Below are 13992 nucleotides of genomic sequence, written 5' to 3'. Positions count from 1 at the left end.
AGCTGTCAAGAGACAATGGAGTAGCTCCCTGAGCCAGCCAAAGCCCAGAATTTAAAACTGATTAATCCATGTATTTCAATCAGTAATACATAAAAATTACAGAGGAGTAATTACATCAAACTGAGTAAGATTAAATTTCACATATTTTTTTTAAACTAATCAATTTTACCTTATCATGTTGTGCTTTAAGTTCTTCATATTGAGTCTTATATCTTCTTCCAATTTTCTTGACTTGAGTAATAGTTTTGACTTTTTCTTGTATATCAGCTACTTTGGCTTCTAAGTCCTTTTGGAGAGTTTCCTTTTCAGTTCTCATTTTATTTAATTCTTCCCTTAGGTTCTGAATTAAATTTTGGCTAGTGGTCAAAGATGCATTTGACCTAAAAAAAAAAAAAAAAAAAAAAAAAAAAAAAAGAAATAACAAGCCATATATATCTTGTTGGGAGAGAGATAAAAGCAGTGTTAAACAAGCTTATTTAAATTTTTCACATTTTTCTATTATACAATTTTAGTCTGTTTAATAGTTAAAACATAAATGTCCTTTTAAAAATAATGTGCTTTATTTGTAGCTCAAGGAATATTATATAGTAAGTATATAACAGCAATAATCATTAAGTATTATATATTTTAGGATACAAAAACAGGGTGCGATACTAAAAGAAAACTTGAAGGCATTAATATTACTTAGCATTATACTGAAAATGATGAGGAAAGTCTTAACACAGTGGAGGTCTTGTGCTTTTACTTTTTCTTTAGAAAGATGTATTGTTAGCAAAAAGTTCCCAGAGAATGGAGAGTTAATGGCATAATTCATAGTGAAGTTGCTTTCAAATAACAGGTTAAACTTAGAATTTCTTTCCGCTATACCTTGCAATTTCTGCTTTAAGTCTTCCAGTTTCTTCAGTCAACTGTTGAATACGTTTAGTATTTACTTCCTTCTCTGAAAGGAGCTTACGACATTCTTCCAAATCTGGCTCTTTTTGCTGGCTTGCAAGATGCTGAAAAAGAAAAATCCTCAAAATCATGGTCTATTTTTTTTTTTTTTTAACCAAGAAAAGGGTCACTTTAATAAGTGCCTACTATGTAATATTAACACTTTATTTTCCTCAACAAAAATCAAACTATCCCTGCCCTGAAGCTTTTGTTTTACTGAGAGACATGATGTACACATATGTAAAATTGAAATATATATGAGATAATTTTGACAGAGGGACTAGCAGCTGGGTGAGATCAGTAAAGATCTCATGTCTGTTTTTTGTTTTTGTTTTTGCAAGGCAACTGAGATTAAGTGACTTGTCTAAGGTCACACAGCAAGTGAATGTCAAGTGTTTGAGACCAGATGTGAACTTACATCTTCCTGAATCCACGCTCAGTGTTTTATTTACTGAGTCACTTACCATATGACATGAAAGGGAATCAGAGTAAGTGAAAGACTACATAGGAAGTACTGTGAAGAATGTATTACACATGGGAAAGACTGGAAAAAGGAAAGCCAGTTGAGTGAGAGGGATTACAATAGTTTTGATAAGAAGTAATGAAAGCCTAAACTAGGCTAGAAAGAAAGAAAGAAGAACTCAAGAAGATATTAGGAAATTGCTTTAAGTGAGAGAAAGGGAAAGTTTCACTCCCAAAGTACTGATCCTGATAATAATCCCACCTTTATTGTTTAATGTCTGTATAACCTAGGCCAAGTCAGGTAACTCTCTAAGACCTGTTTCTAAATCAGTAAAATGAGGGAATAGAATTGGGTGATCTCTAAGATTATTATGAGCTTCAGATAGACAGCATTATATGATATTGAAAAAGTATGAATATCATCCTATTCAGTACTCTCAAAAGAATTATATCATATATCAGTTCTTAATCTCTTTATATCTGCCCAGTTAATCATGTAGGAATTGTAGTTTATTTAGCCTTGTACTTCCTGTACACAGTGTCTTGAACCTAAGTCCTTGCTAAATATGTGTGAAATATTGTATTTCATGAACTAAAAACAAAAAACAATTCAGGTACTGGGAAATATCAACAACACCTGGGTTAAAAGTTGGAAGAAAAAAGTGCAGGCTAAATTTGAAGGAAAGGATTTGTTAATCTGACATATACACAAATCTGCATCATTATAGTTTTCCAATCTTACTCCATTAAATAGCTTTTTGGGGTTGGGAGAGAGTGGAGAGGAGAGGTAGACAGTCTGAGGGGATGGACCAGTGATTTCATTAATACAGCCAAGTTCTTGTTTGACCATTTACAGTGCCAATATAATTCTGCAATTTAAGCTTGGCAATATAAGAGGCTTTTTAGAATGTAAATCAAATTCAAATAAAAAAGGATGCCTGTAGGTTGTATACTGACTTAAAAAACTTCAAATTGTTATGATTTCTGTTACATCGTATTTTTTATTTATGTTGTTTAAAATCTCCCAATCACACTTTAATCTGTTTCCTTGCATTTAGGAATCATTTGAACCTACAGGCTTAAAGTTTGACACCTCTTTTCTTAGAGTTACTTGCCACAGAAAAATAATTTGACCAAATCATATAGTGTGTATCAGAAGTGAGTCGTCCTCACTCTGAGACTAGCTTTCTATTCACTAGGTCATGCTACTTCTCAAAAGTTAATTTTAATTCCCTAAATTATTTGCTGACAAATTTTATAAATGGGGAACTTGATTACCTGGTTTCGTGCTTTCCAGCGTTTGATATCTTCTTCTAGCAACTTCTTTTCTGCTTGCAACATACCACTTTTCTCACTCAGTTCAGCATTTGATTCTTGTAATGGTAAGATATCTAACTCCAGTTTCCTGACCTGGAGAACAAAACATCCTATCACTACTATTTTGGCCGACATAAACGAAAATAACATTTAAAAAACATGCTGCTTCTCCTGTTTCTTTCATGCCTGAATTAGCAAGTTACAAACCTTTGCTTGCATCTGTTGTAGTTCTTGTTCCAGCCTTTCTTTTTCTTCCCTCAGCATTTTGTTGGTTTCTATAACTACATTCATTGTTTCAGTTTTTTTCATCAGTTCTTCATGCTGAGCCATTGTTTTTGCAGTTACCTAAAGATATAAAAAAATAATAATAATAAAAATTAAAAACATTAACAAAAAACCCACAAGATTATAGGCATCTTTTGCTTGGGAGAACAAGGTAGGAGGGAAGAATTGAGCAATGGTATGTATATTATTTATTTATTCCTATTCAGATCCAAAATGTCTAAGAAAGCAATGATTAAGAGGAGAAAGCTCTATTACATTCATGAGGAATTGTATGAGATTTCCCCCCAAAAGGGAGGAAAAGACTTGTAGGGGCTGAATGACCTCCTTCATTACATCTTATGGACTAAGCTTGAACTTACTTTTCCCTGGACTAGATACACATATATTTTTATGTGCCCCTGTGTTGGGGAAGGATTGTTTTGTATCACTTTATATTGCTGAGTCATTCAGTTTTGGTTTTGTCTGACTTTTGTAATTGCATTTTAGGATTTTCTTGGCAGAGATATTGGAGTGGTTTGCCATTTCTCCAGCTCATTTTACAGATGAAGAAATTGAGGCAAACATCGTTAAGTGACTTTCCCAGGGTTACACAGCTAGTGTCTGAAAGTGGATCTGAACTCATGAAGGTGAATCTTCCTGATTGTCTGAAGCTGGATTTGAACTCATGAAGGTGAATCTTCCTGATTCTAAGCCCTAAGTTCTATCCCTTGTGCCACCTATTTGCCCTATAGCACTGGATGCAGCACATTAGTGAAGGTTTTATTAGATTTAGTACTAGAAAAATCCTGGGATTTTTAGAGTTCTCTAGAACCTTGAAGGGAGAAATAACAAACACTCTGGGGATTCAACCTGTCAGTATAAGTAGAGGTCAGAAAAGGGAACCCTGAGAATGTGCTTTATGATCCTATGAAACTAGGAAAATAACAAATCAAATTTAGGTTTGATGTAAGAAAAAAATCTTTCTAACAATTAGAGCTGTTCAAAAATGGAAATGAGTTGCCTTGGGAGGATTCATAGATGATGGGAACATAGAGGTAAATGTGACTCTATAGGGGTAGTACTGTCATTCCTAACTGAATTGGCATGATAGTGAAAAAGAATTAACCTTTTAAAAGAGTCTTTAAACAACAACAACAACATATGATTTATATTTCTAATTATGTATGCATTCACACAAGTTTGTGACTGGTACAAGAATAGGTAATAATTTCTTTTAAAATTTAAAAGGAAAGAATCCATGTGATTATATGCCAAAGAACAACGAATTTAAGAAATAAAATGACAGTTCTAGTAATGGTTTTAGGGGGTAGGTGAGGATGTGGTAGAAGTTGATAATCTTATTTACAAAGTAATATTAAAAAAACCCAACACAACCAAATCACTAAAGACATATACCTGGACTTTCTCCCTCTCAGCATTTAGACTATCCTGCAGCTCCTGAAGCTCTCTTTCTAGGAGCTCTACCCGTTGTCTGTAACGCAAACTTTCTACCTGGGCTACTTCAAATCTGGTTTCTGCAATTTCTTTTTCTCGCCGTATAAACCTGCAGCAAGAAAAACATTTAATATTATTTATAAAATGCCTGCCTTCATAGATTTCACCTAAAAACAACATAGCTTAAAATTTCCAATGCTGATAACTGTTTTTCAAATTTTTATGGACAAGATAAAAATGAATATAAAACTTAATTACCATACAGAAAGTGACCAAAAATGTTTAAAATAGTGCCAAACCATTTAACTTTTTTCCTTTTATATCAAAGACTCATGGATAAATCTAAATCCTGCCAATTCATATGTGAAGTATGACCCTCTACAGCATGTTTAACATCCAAGTGAAAAAAATAGAGAATGGAATTTTGCTCTGCCTATAATTTCATGGGTACTAAGAATTCCCTCTATCAAGGAATGCAGGTCTGTAACTCATAAGAGTTACCTTCATTACAAGATGATAATGTGATGTGCCCAAGGATACAAAGTCAGTACATGTTAGAAATAAAGTGGGGCTTTTTTTGAGTCTTTATCCACTAAGTAATGTTCTCCTTTGAATGTGAATAATTACTGAAAATAATATGTTAGGCTAAAGATCCCTACATTCTCACTTCAGGTCAGAACCTAAACAGCATTTATCTGAAGCCCCCAAATCCTGACAAAAATGGGTGGTAACCATTTTGCTTATAAATAATTTAAGAGAAATGAATCTTACCATGAGAGTATGAGACTAATTTGTTAGTTACAGTAAACTAACCTATAGATAGAAAAGCATTAGAGTATCACAAGATTCCCTCCTTTAAATTCCCATATTTTATTTAAAATACACAGAAAAGAGAAAGAACTAAGACAATTTAAACCCTGAAAAAAGTATTTCACAATACTTTTGTATTGGCACACAAGCAGATTAGCTTGAATATATTTTCATTTACCTGAGAATTTCTAAGATTTGTTCTTGAGACTTGCCTTCTTCATTCAGAGAAACATTTAATGAACCTTGCACACCTTCTTTCATAGAAGTCACAACCTTGTCACTTAATTTTTCAATCTGATCATGAAGTAATGTATTTTGTTTCTCTAAGTCTTCACAGCGAGATACACATTTGGCAGCTTCATCCTGCAAATCAAAAATGTGTTATCAACTACTTTTTTTAGTTTATCGACAATGGTAATTAAAAAAAAAAGCCTTAAAAAAAAAAATTATTCAATATTTTTACATCTACAAATGAATGTACCTTTAACATTCTCTCTCTTTCCTCCCAAGAGGCTTTGCATTCCAACAACTGTGATTCTGCTTTCTGCGCTGTTTCTTCCAACTGCTGACGCACTAGTAAATTTTTAGAGACTTGTTCTTTAGCAGCCTGCAAAGCTTCCACATCAGCAGCATGTAGCATCAGTTCCCGTTCATATTTATTCTGAGCCTCTATTGCTATTTTAGCCTGTAACAAATAAAAAAAGAGAGACAGAATTATCTATGATATTAAGTTTCTTCAGCTCCTGAGGAATTTTTTTTTTTTTTTTACAACATTATCCTTTGCACTCGTTTCTGTTCCAATTTTTTTCCCCTCCCTCCCTCCATCCCCTCCCCTAGATGGCAAGCAGTCCTTTATATGTTGGATATGTTGCAGTATATCCTAGATACAATATATGTTTGCAGAACCGAACAGTTCTCTTGTTGCATAGGGAGAATTGGATTCATAAGGTATAAATAACCCACGAAGAAAAACAAAAATGCAGATAGTTCACATTCGTTTCCCAGTGTTCTTTCTTTGGGTGTAGCTGCTTTTGTCCGTCATTTATCAATTGAAACTCAGTTAGGTCTCTTTGTCAAAGAAATCCACTTCCATCAAAATATGTCCTCATACAATATCGTTGTCGAAGTGTATAATGATCTCCTGGTTCTGCTCATTTCACTTAGCATCAGTTCATGTAAGTCTCGCCAGTCCTCTCTGTATTCATCCTGCTGGTCATTTCTTACAGAACAATAATATTCCATAACATTCATATACCACAGTTTACCCAGCCATTCTCCAATTGATAGGCATCCATTCATTTTCCAGTTTCTAGCCACTACAAATAGGGCCGCTACATTTTGGCACATACAGGTCCCTTTCCCTTCTTTAGTATTTCTTTGGGATATAAGCCCAATAGAAACACTGCTGGATCAAAGGGTATGCACAATTTGATCATTTTTTGGGCATAATTCCAGATTTAAGCCAGATAATTCTGAAGGTATCTTCTAGTTCCAGCATTCAATGGTCCTATAATTCTACACATCAACCACATCTGCTCATTCATATCTGAAGAGTTATAATGAGAAGGGGAATCTTGGGGTCTGGCCAGCTTAGCCTCCTTTTCCTTAGAAAGAAAACATGTTGATGTTATTAAATATTTTTATGGCTTCCCATTTTTAGAGTAACTATTTTTATTTAAATGGATTTACAAGTGAATTTTACTAAGCATTTAAAAACCAATTAATTCCAATACTATGTAATCTATTTGGAAAAATGGTGGAGTCCTACCAAATTCCTTTTACAAAACAAATATAGTATTGATACTTAAACCAGGAAAGAGCTAAAATATCGAAAGAAAACTATAGCTTCATTTCCCTAAATAAATAATACAAAATTTTAAAATAAAATACTAGTAAAGAGATTATAGTAATATATCAAAAAGATCATATATTATGACCAGGTGGAATTTATTACCAGGAATGCAGGACTAGTTTATTATTAGGAAAACTATCAATATGATTGATTGTATCAAAAAAAAAAACCCAAAAACAGAAATCATATGATTAACTCATGAGACCGATGAAAACCTTCAAGAGACATACATTCTGGGAAATTAGTAACAAATTTATTTTTTAAATAGTATTTTTCCCAATTACATGTCAAAACAATTTTTAGCATTAAATTTTATAGTTCCAATTTTTTCTCTCTTCCTCTCTCCCAAAGATGGTTGGCAGTTTCATATAGTTCGTGCATGTGCTATCATGTAAAACATATTTCCATATCAATCACAATTATGAGAGAAATAGATCAAAAGAGAAAAAAACATGAAACAGAATAAAGTGAAAAACGTATGCTCTGATCTATATTCATAGTCCATCAGTTCTTTATCTGGATGTGGAAAACATTTTCCTTTATGAGTCTTTTGTCCTTATCTTGGATCACTGTGTTGCTAAGAAGAGCCTAGTCATTCAGTTGATCCACACATTGTTGCCAATACTGTAGTGTACATACAGTATGTATAGTGTTTTCCTGGTTCTGCTCATTTCATTCTGCATAGGTTTGTACAAGTTTTTTCAAGTTTTTCTGCAATCTTCCTGTTCATTATTTCTTATTACAAATTCATATTCCACTGGATTAGCCATTTTCCAACTGATGGGCATCCCCTCAATTTCCCATATTTTGCTACAATGAAAAGGACTGCCATAAATATTTTTCATGTTTGGTCTTTTTCACTTTTTAAATTATCTCTTTGGGATTCATTCAGATCTATTGCTAGATTAGAATATGCACAGTTTGGTTGTCCCTAGGGCACAGTTCCAAATTGCTCTCCAGAATTGCTGGATAAAAAATGTTTGTGGCAGCCCTGTTTGTAGTAGCTAGAAACCGGAAAATGAATGGATGCCCATCAATTGGAGAATGGTTGGGTTAAGTTGTGGTATATGAATGTTATGGAATATTATTGTTCTGTAAGAAATGACCAGTAGGAGGAATACAGAGAGACTTGGTGAGACTTACATGAACTTGATGCTAAGTGAAATGAGCAGAACCAGATCATTATATACCTCAACAACGATACTGTATGAGGATGTATTCTGATGGAAGTGCATTTCTTCGACAAAGAGATTTAACTCAGTTTCAATTGATCCCAATGATGGACAGAAGCAGCTACACTCAACGAAAGAACACTGGGAAATGAATGTAAACTGTTTGCATTTTTGTTTTTCTTCCCGGGTTATTTTTACACCTTCTGAATCCAATTCTTCCTGTACAACAAGAGAACTGTTCAGTTCTGCACACATGTATTGTATCTAGGATATACTGTGATTAACATGTATAGGATTGCTTGCCACCTGGGGGAGGGGATGGAGGGGAAAAGTCAGAACAGAAGTGAGTGCAAGGGATCACGTTGTAAAAAATTACCCAGGCATGGGTTCTGTCACTAAAAAGTTATAATTAAAAAAAAAAAAAGAATTGCTGGGTAAGTTCAGAACTCAACCAATGGAGTATTTATATCCCAGTTTTCTTACATCCTCTCCAGCATTTATCATTTTCCTTTTTTGTCATACTGGTCAACATAATAGGTGCTGCATGGTACTTCAGAGGTGCCTTAATTTGCATATCTCTATTAAAAACTGATTTAAAGCACTTTTCCCTATGTCTATACATTACTTTGATTTCATCAAAACTGCCTATTCAAATCCTATGATCATTTATCAATAGAATAAAGGCTTGCATTTTTATAAATTTGACTCAGTTCTCTCTATATATCTGAGAAATGACATGTTTATCAGATACTTGCTGTAAAGATACATTTCCCAACTTCTTGTTTTCCTTCTAATCTTGGTTCTATTGATTTTGTGTAAAAGTTTTCAAATTTAATATAATGAAAAATATCTAATTTGTATTTCTTAATGCTTTGTGTCGTTTCATCATGAATTCTTTCCTTCTCTATAGATCTGACAAGTAGACTATTCCTTTCTCTTTTAATTGCTTATGTGTCATCCTTTATATCTAATCTAATTTTTAATATTCTATTCTTTAATTTCTTTAATTGTTTGATTGTATTTATCAAGTTTTGAGAGGAGACATTCTAATTTTTATAGAGTTGTTTTCCTCAGTTACCTCAAACTTCCTTTCCCATTTGGTCAATTCTACTTTTAAAAATAATTGCTTTCTCTTTCCAAACTGCTGACTCTATTTTTTTGTAATTCTCTTCTATCACTTATTACTTTTCCCTATTTTCTGTCATCTCTCAAATGTTTGGGGACAGGGTGGGAGGTGTGTGTGAAAGGGGATGTCTGCCTACAGATAGTTTGACTATGTTATCCTATTCTGAGTTTGTATCTTGGTTTTTCCTGTCATCAAAATAACTTTCTGTGATCATATTCTTCTTCATCTTCTTCTTCTTTTTATTGCTTTTTTTTTTTTTTTTTGGAGGAGGGGCTGTTTTTTGATCATCTTTCTTGGCCTTTTCCTTTCTTTTAACTTTGAATTTTTAAGTAAAAGTGACATTGTTTCAGATTTTTTGTGCCAGGCTGCAGGCCCTGGCTGTTTACCTAGTGCTGCACTGATGATGTGCTGAGGTCCATTGAGAACCTGCCTGTCTGCTGCTGCACTGAGAGGGTTAGGTGAGAGGGTGGCTGGTATTGCTGGAGGGTGTATGGGTTCCTGAAGCTTATCTGGTGTTGAGCTGAGATTCTAGTTGTGATGTTTTGCATGTGTTGAGGCCAGTGGGATATTTCTAATATTTCCCCAGGGCTACACTTTTAAGCATGTTGGTATCAGGGTGCCAAGTGTCTATCTGTTTGCCTAGGGCTAAGTTGAAACACATCAAAGTTCTCAGAGCTGGTTCTGTTTGTTTCCTGGCTATGCTAAATAAGGCATGTGGCAGATCCTTGTGTTGGCATCTGTCTATTCCACTGCAATGGGACTCAAGATATCCCATTGGATACCTGGGACACTTCCTGTTCTGGACTGTGCTCCCAAGTGAGATAGACCTTTTCTGACATTTTCCAGATTTCCTGGGTTAAGAGATGGTTTTACCCCATCTTTTTGCTGATCCAGGATTTATACTGGGGTACTATTTTATGTTTGGGTGGAAGTAAATATGAATTATGATAATTTACTACATATTCTACCGAGTTAGCTTCCAGAAGTGCAAATAATCTATTAAATTAGCCTAGCTGGCAATCATGAAACTATGATCAGATTTTCTTTTGAACACCAAAGATCTGAAGTAACCATTTTAAAAACCACAAATACTTACTTGTTCCTGACAATCACGTCTGGCTTGCTGCTCATTACTCAAAGCTGTGCTTGCTCTCTGAAGAGCTTCTTGAACTTCATTTTGAACATTAGAGAGAGTCTTCTTTAATTCAGATAGCTACAACAGAAAAGAAAAAAGTCCAAATTAACTGTATACTTGGTTTAGCATTACAAAAATAAAACTTTAAAAACTTTTGCAGTATAAAGCAATGGTTTCATTAGAAAAAGAAATGGGGCCATCAAACTATATTAAAGATCCCTAAGAAGGTTGCATATTGGCTTGGAAAAACTGCATATCAACATCTTTTATGTTCTAATGTATTTATTCATTTTGTCAATTATTTCCAATTACATTTTCTGGTTTGGGCTCTCAGTATTGCTGGCAGACAATGTTCTCATATGATACCTCTGGTGTAAAACTATAGGAAGCAATTATTAAGTCTTGATTGTCATAAACAAGGGCTAAAAACAAAAAGCTGGGCAAACAGTTTCTATGTACAAGCATGAAAACTGCAGAAGTGGAATAAGCAGTTAACAAAACTTATCTTGAAAGCTTGTTAAAAAAAAAAAAAAAAAAAAAAGAAAAGAAAAAAAATCCTCAATTACTTACAAAAAAAACAGGCTGGCAGGCAAGGGATTAAACTTACCTGATGCTCCATGCTTTCAAGAGCTCTGCGCTTTTCATCTTGAAGTTCTTGTTTTTCCTTCTCTGCTTCCATTAATTTTTTTTCCAGTTGTGCCTGATACTCAGCTGAGTCTTTTAAACGGGCTTCAATATTTTTACGTACCTCTTCTGTCACCTTGCCATAAGAAAACAAATTAAGAATCCAAAAACAAATTGTAAATTAATTTTAAATTACACCAGACCTGAAACTTTGAGAAAAAAAATCAACATTACCATTGTGAAGATGAAGGGTGACAATTTACTTGTCTTATGGCTCCATAAAAAATTTTTATAATCTTTAGTCCTAAAACTGACAATATCTAAAGTCCCATTCCTAACCATTAATTTCTCCCTCAATGCGCTAAAATATCAGCTCCAGCGCTCCTTATGTCCTTATCCCGCTCAACCCTATTTCTCTCATTATGTCTACTTCCCCATCTTATAATTTTGTAGCTATTTTCTTTTAAGTTTCTACATAGTTACCTTGAAGATAAGAATTGTTAATAGTTTCTGGGATTTCCACATCACACAACAATGTCTGGCTCACAGTAGGTACTAAATAAATGTGTGAGTTAAACTGAGCATATAAGCACTTACAGAATATATTGAGGACTAACTTACAGTTTTAGGAGATGGCTAGGTCACAGATTAAGTGACTCCTATGTATCCAGGATTACACAGTTATAGAATGTTAGAGATAGGCTTGACAAGTATTCAACTTGTAAAGTATAATCTGTCTAACCCGTAACTAAAATGGGAATATACATATACACTGATATACACACACTGATATGACACTACTAAAACTATTAATAGAATGAAATACTAATTGAAAATGTTCAATACTGAAAAATAGCTCAAGGTTGAATGAAAAAATCAAAGCCTGATATTAAATACATTAAGTTTCCATGTGCTCCACATTATATTGCTTACTTGTTTTTCCTTATTTAGGGATTCTTCTAAGCTAAGAACCATAGCTCGATACTGTTCTACATTACTAGATGTTGTCTTGAGTCTTTCCTTCAGATCATTAATCTGTTCTTCGGCTTGCCTCAGTTGACTGATAAGATCATCTATGTCTTCTTTAGTATTAGGCTGACCTGAAATAATATTTAAAGAAAAATAAGCAACATGTTATTTATAGATATTTTGGGACACAATTCAATTCAAGGTGTTTTATATATTAAGTATGTGGTCACAGCTGTAAGCTAGTGACACCTATAGAGAAACAATAATTAACATGCAGAAGCTTACAATTTGGGTTTTAATTTTCTCATATGTAAAATGAGGCTGCTGAATTGGAGGACTTCTGACATTGTACTGAATACTTTCAACAGTTAAACAATTGAAGCATATTATGATTACCTGCTCATGACACTTTACAGACCAATATTCAACTTACTAAGGAAAATCTAATAGGTCAAGAGTAAACAATATATTTTGTCCTGATTTTATGCTGGGAAGAAAAGTACTCAGTGATTAAAACTAAAAATCTAATGCTCCATAAATTCTAATAAGTGCCTCTTCTTTTACCTAAAACTGATCAGTCTATAATGTAGTTTTTGCAAGACAGATTATAGTGCAGATAATAAACTTAGTTTACCTTTTCCAGGAGCTCTCTGTGCTGACTGGGAAGCAAGCTGGGCTTCAACATTATTGAGTTGTTGTTTCAATGTAGCAGCTTCCTTTTGAGCATTTTTTAGTAATTCTTTTGTATTAAGGTGACGGTTTATTTCCGTCTCTAGCTGTCTCTTTGTATCTAAAAGATGAACCTACAAAAGATGAATTTCAAGAATGTTTCCACTTTAAAACAGAAATTTAAACCAAAATTTTCTTTCCCTCGTCTTTTAAAAATGGCTGGTGGAAAACACTCAAAATAAAACTGTCCTAGGTGACAACAGTATAAAGATGAAACAAGATAAGCTTTGCTCTCAAGGAATTTACAACCTTCCATAGGGAAAATAAAACAGCTATACAGATAATGCACAAACAAATGATAACAGCTGCCAAAAAGGAGATTCACACAAAATGTTATGAAAGCTAAGTGACTAATAAAGGTTTTATAAAGATTGATAGCTCATCTGGTCCTAAAAGACAATAGGAGAGATCTTTCTAGGGCATGGAAAATAACATTTATAAAGACAATGAGGAAAGAAGGAAGGAGGAGTTTAGGCAATGACAAGCTCAGACATGAAGATGGGGAAATATTATGCACTAAGACAGACCAGGTAATTTGCAGTCAGAGATCTATAGAGGCAAATAAGTGTGTTGGCTAAATTCATACTAGGCAAGATTAAACCACAATTATCTTTTCAAATATACTCACATCCTGATTTCTTGTAAGTGTGTGTCTTTGTTCTACTTCATTTTCTAATTTCTTCTTCAGCTGAGATATTTCACGTTCAAGTTTTTCTATCTGATTATTAAGTCTCTGCTTGGTTTCTGTTTCAGATCTCTCCAGTATTCCCTTATGAAAAGGAAAAGTCATAGGATTTTAGAAAATTAAAAAAAAACAAAACAAATTTATTCAGCGCCTATAAAAAGTGTGAGGCAATGGAAAGACAAAAATAATAATGAAAACAGTTTCTGAGTTCAAGGAATTTAAATTTATTGGCAGAAAAAATATATACACATACTCAAACAGAAAAAAGTAAATTGGGGGGATAGAGTGAGAGATAGCACCTGAAGAGAAGTCAGTACATAGTACCTGAGCTGAGACCTGAAGAAAGCTAGTGGTTCTAAGAATAAGAGGGCAACAATGAAAAGAGAATGGATCAAAACTGTCCATCAGTATATGCTAAGCAACACAAGCTCTTTTTATCTACTACAAAGAGAAAGCCTG

General features: G+C 33.8%; 1 protein-coding gene across 4 annotated transcripts in view; it reads right to left on the bottom strand.

Annotated features, from left to right (window-relative positions):
* Positions 1 to 13992, bottom strand: part of TPR (translocated promoter region, nuclear basket protein) — a 70945-nt gene that overhangs the window by 27739 nt on the left and 29214 nt on the right. For all 4 annotated transcript variants that reach the window (XM_051998768.1, XM_051998766.1, XM_051998767.1 and 1 more), the window contains exons 21-32: positions 13477 to 13617; positions 12754 to 12922; positions 12084 to 12250; positions 11134 to 11286; positions 10488 to 10604; positions 5723 to 5926; positions 5420 to 5604; positions 4393 to 4540; positions 2920 to 3057; positions 2674 to 2805; positions 868 to 998; positions 170 to 380 (exon numbers count right to left, since the gene is read on the bottom strand). In XM_051998768.1, the coding sequence (XP_051854728.1) occupies positions 170 to 380; positions 868 to 998; positions 2674 to 2805; positions 2920 to 3057; positions 4393 to 4540; positions 5420 to 5604; positions 5723 to 5926; positions 10488 to 10604; positions 11134 to 11286; positions 12084 to 12250; positions 12754 to 12922; positions 13477 to 13617 (1896 nt within the window). The remainder of the gene's footprint in view (positions 1 to 169; positions 381 to 867; positions 999 to 2673; positions 2806 to 2919; positions 3058 to 4392; positions 4541 to 5419; positions 5605 to 5722; positions 5927 to 10487; positions 10605 to 11133; positions 11287 to 12083; positions 12251 to 12753; positions 12923 to 13476; positions 13618 to 13992) is intronic.

The sequence above is a fragment of the Antechinus flavipes genome, chromosome 4, assembly GCF_016432865.1.
Source record: "Antechinus flavipes isolate AdamAnt ecotype Samford, QLD, Australia chromosome 4, AdamAnt_v2, whole genome shotgun sequence".
Lineage (NCBI taxonomy): Eukaryota > Metazoa > Chordata > Mammalia > Dasyuromorphia > Dasyuridae > Antechinus > Antechinus flavipes.
This window is presented reverse-complemented; position numbering and strand designations above follow the sequence as displayed.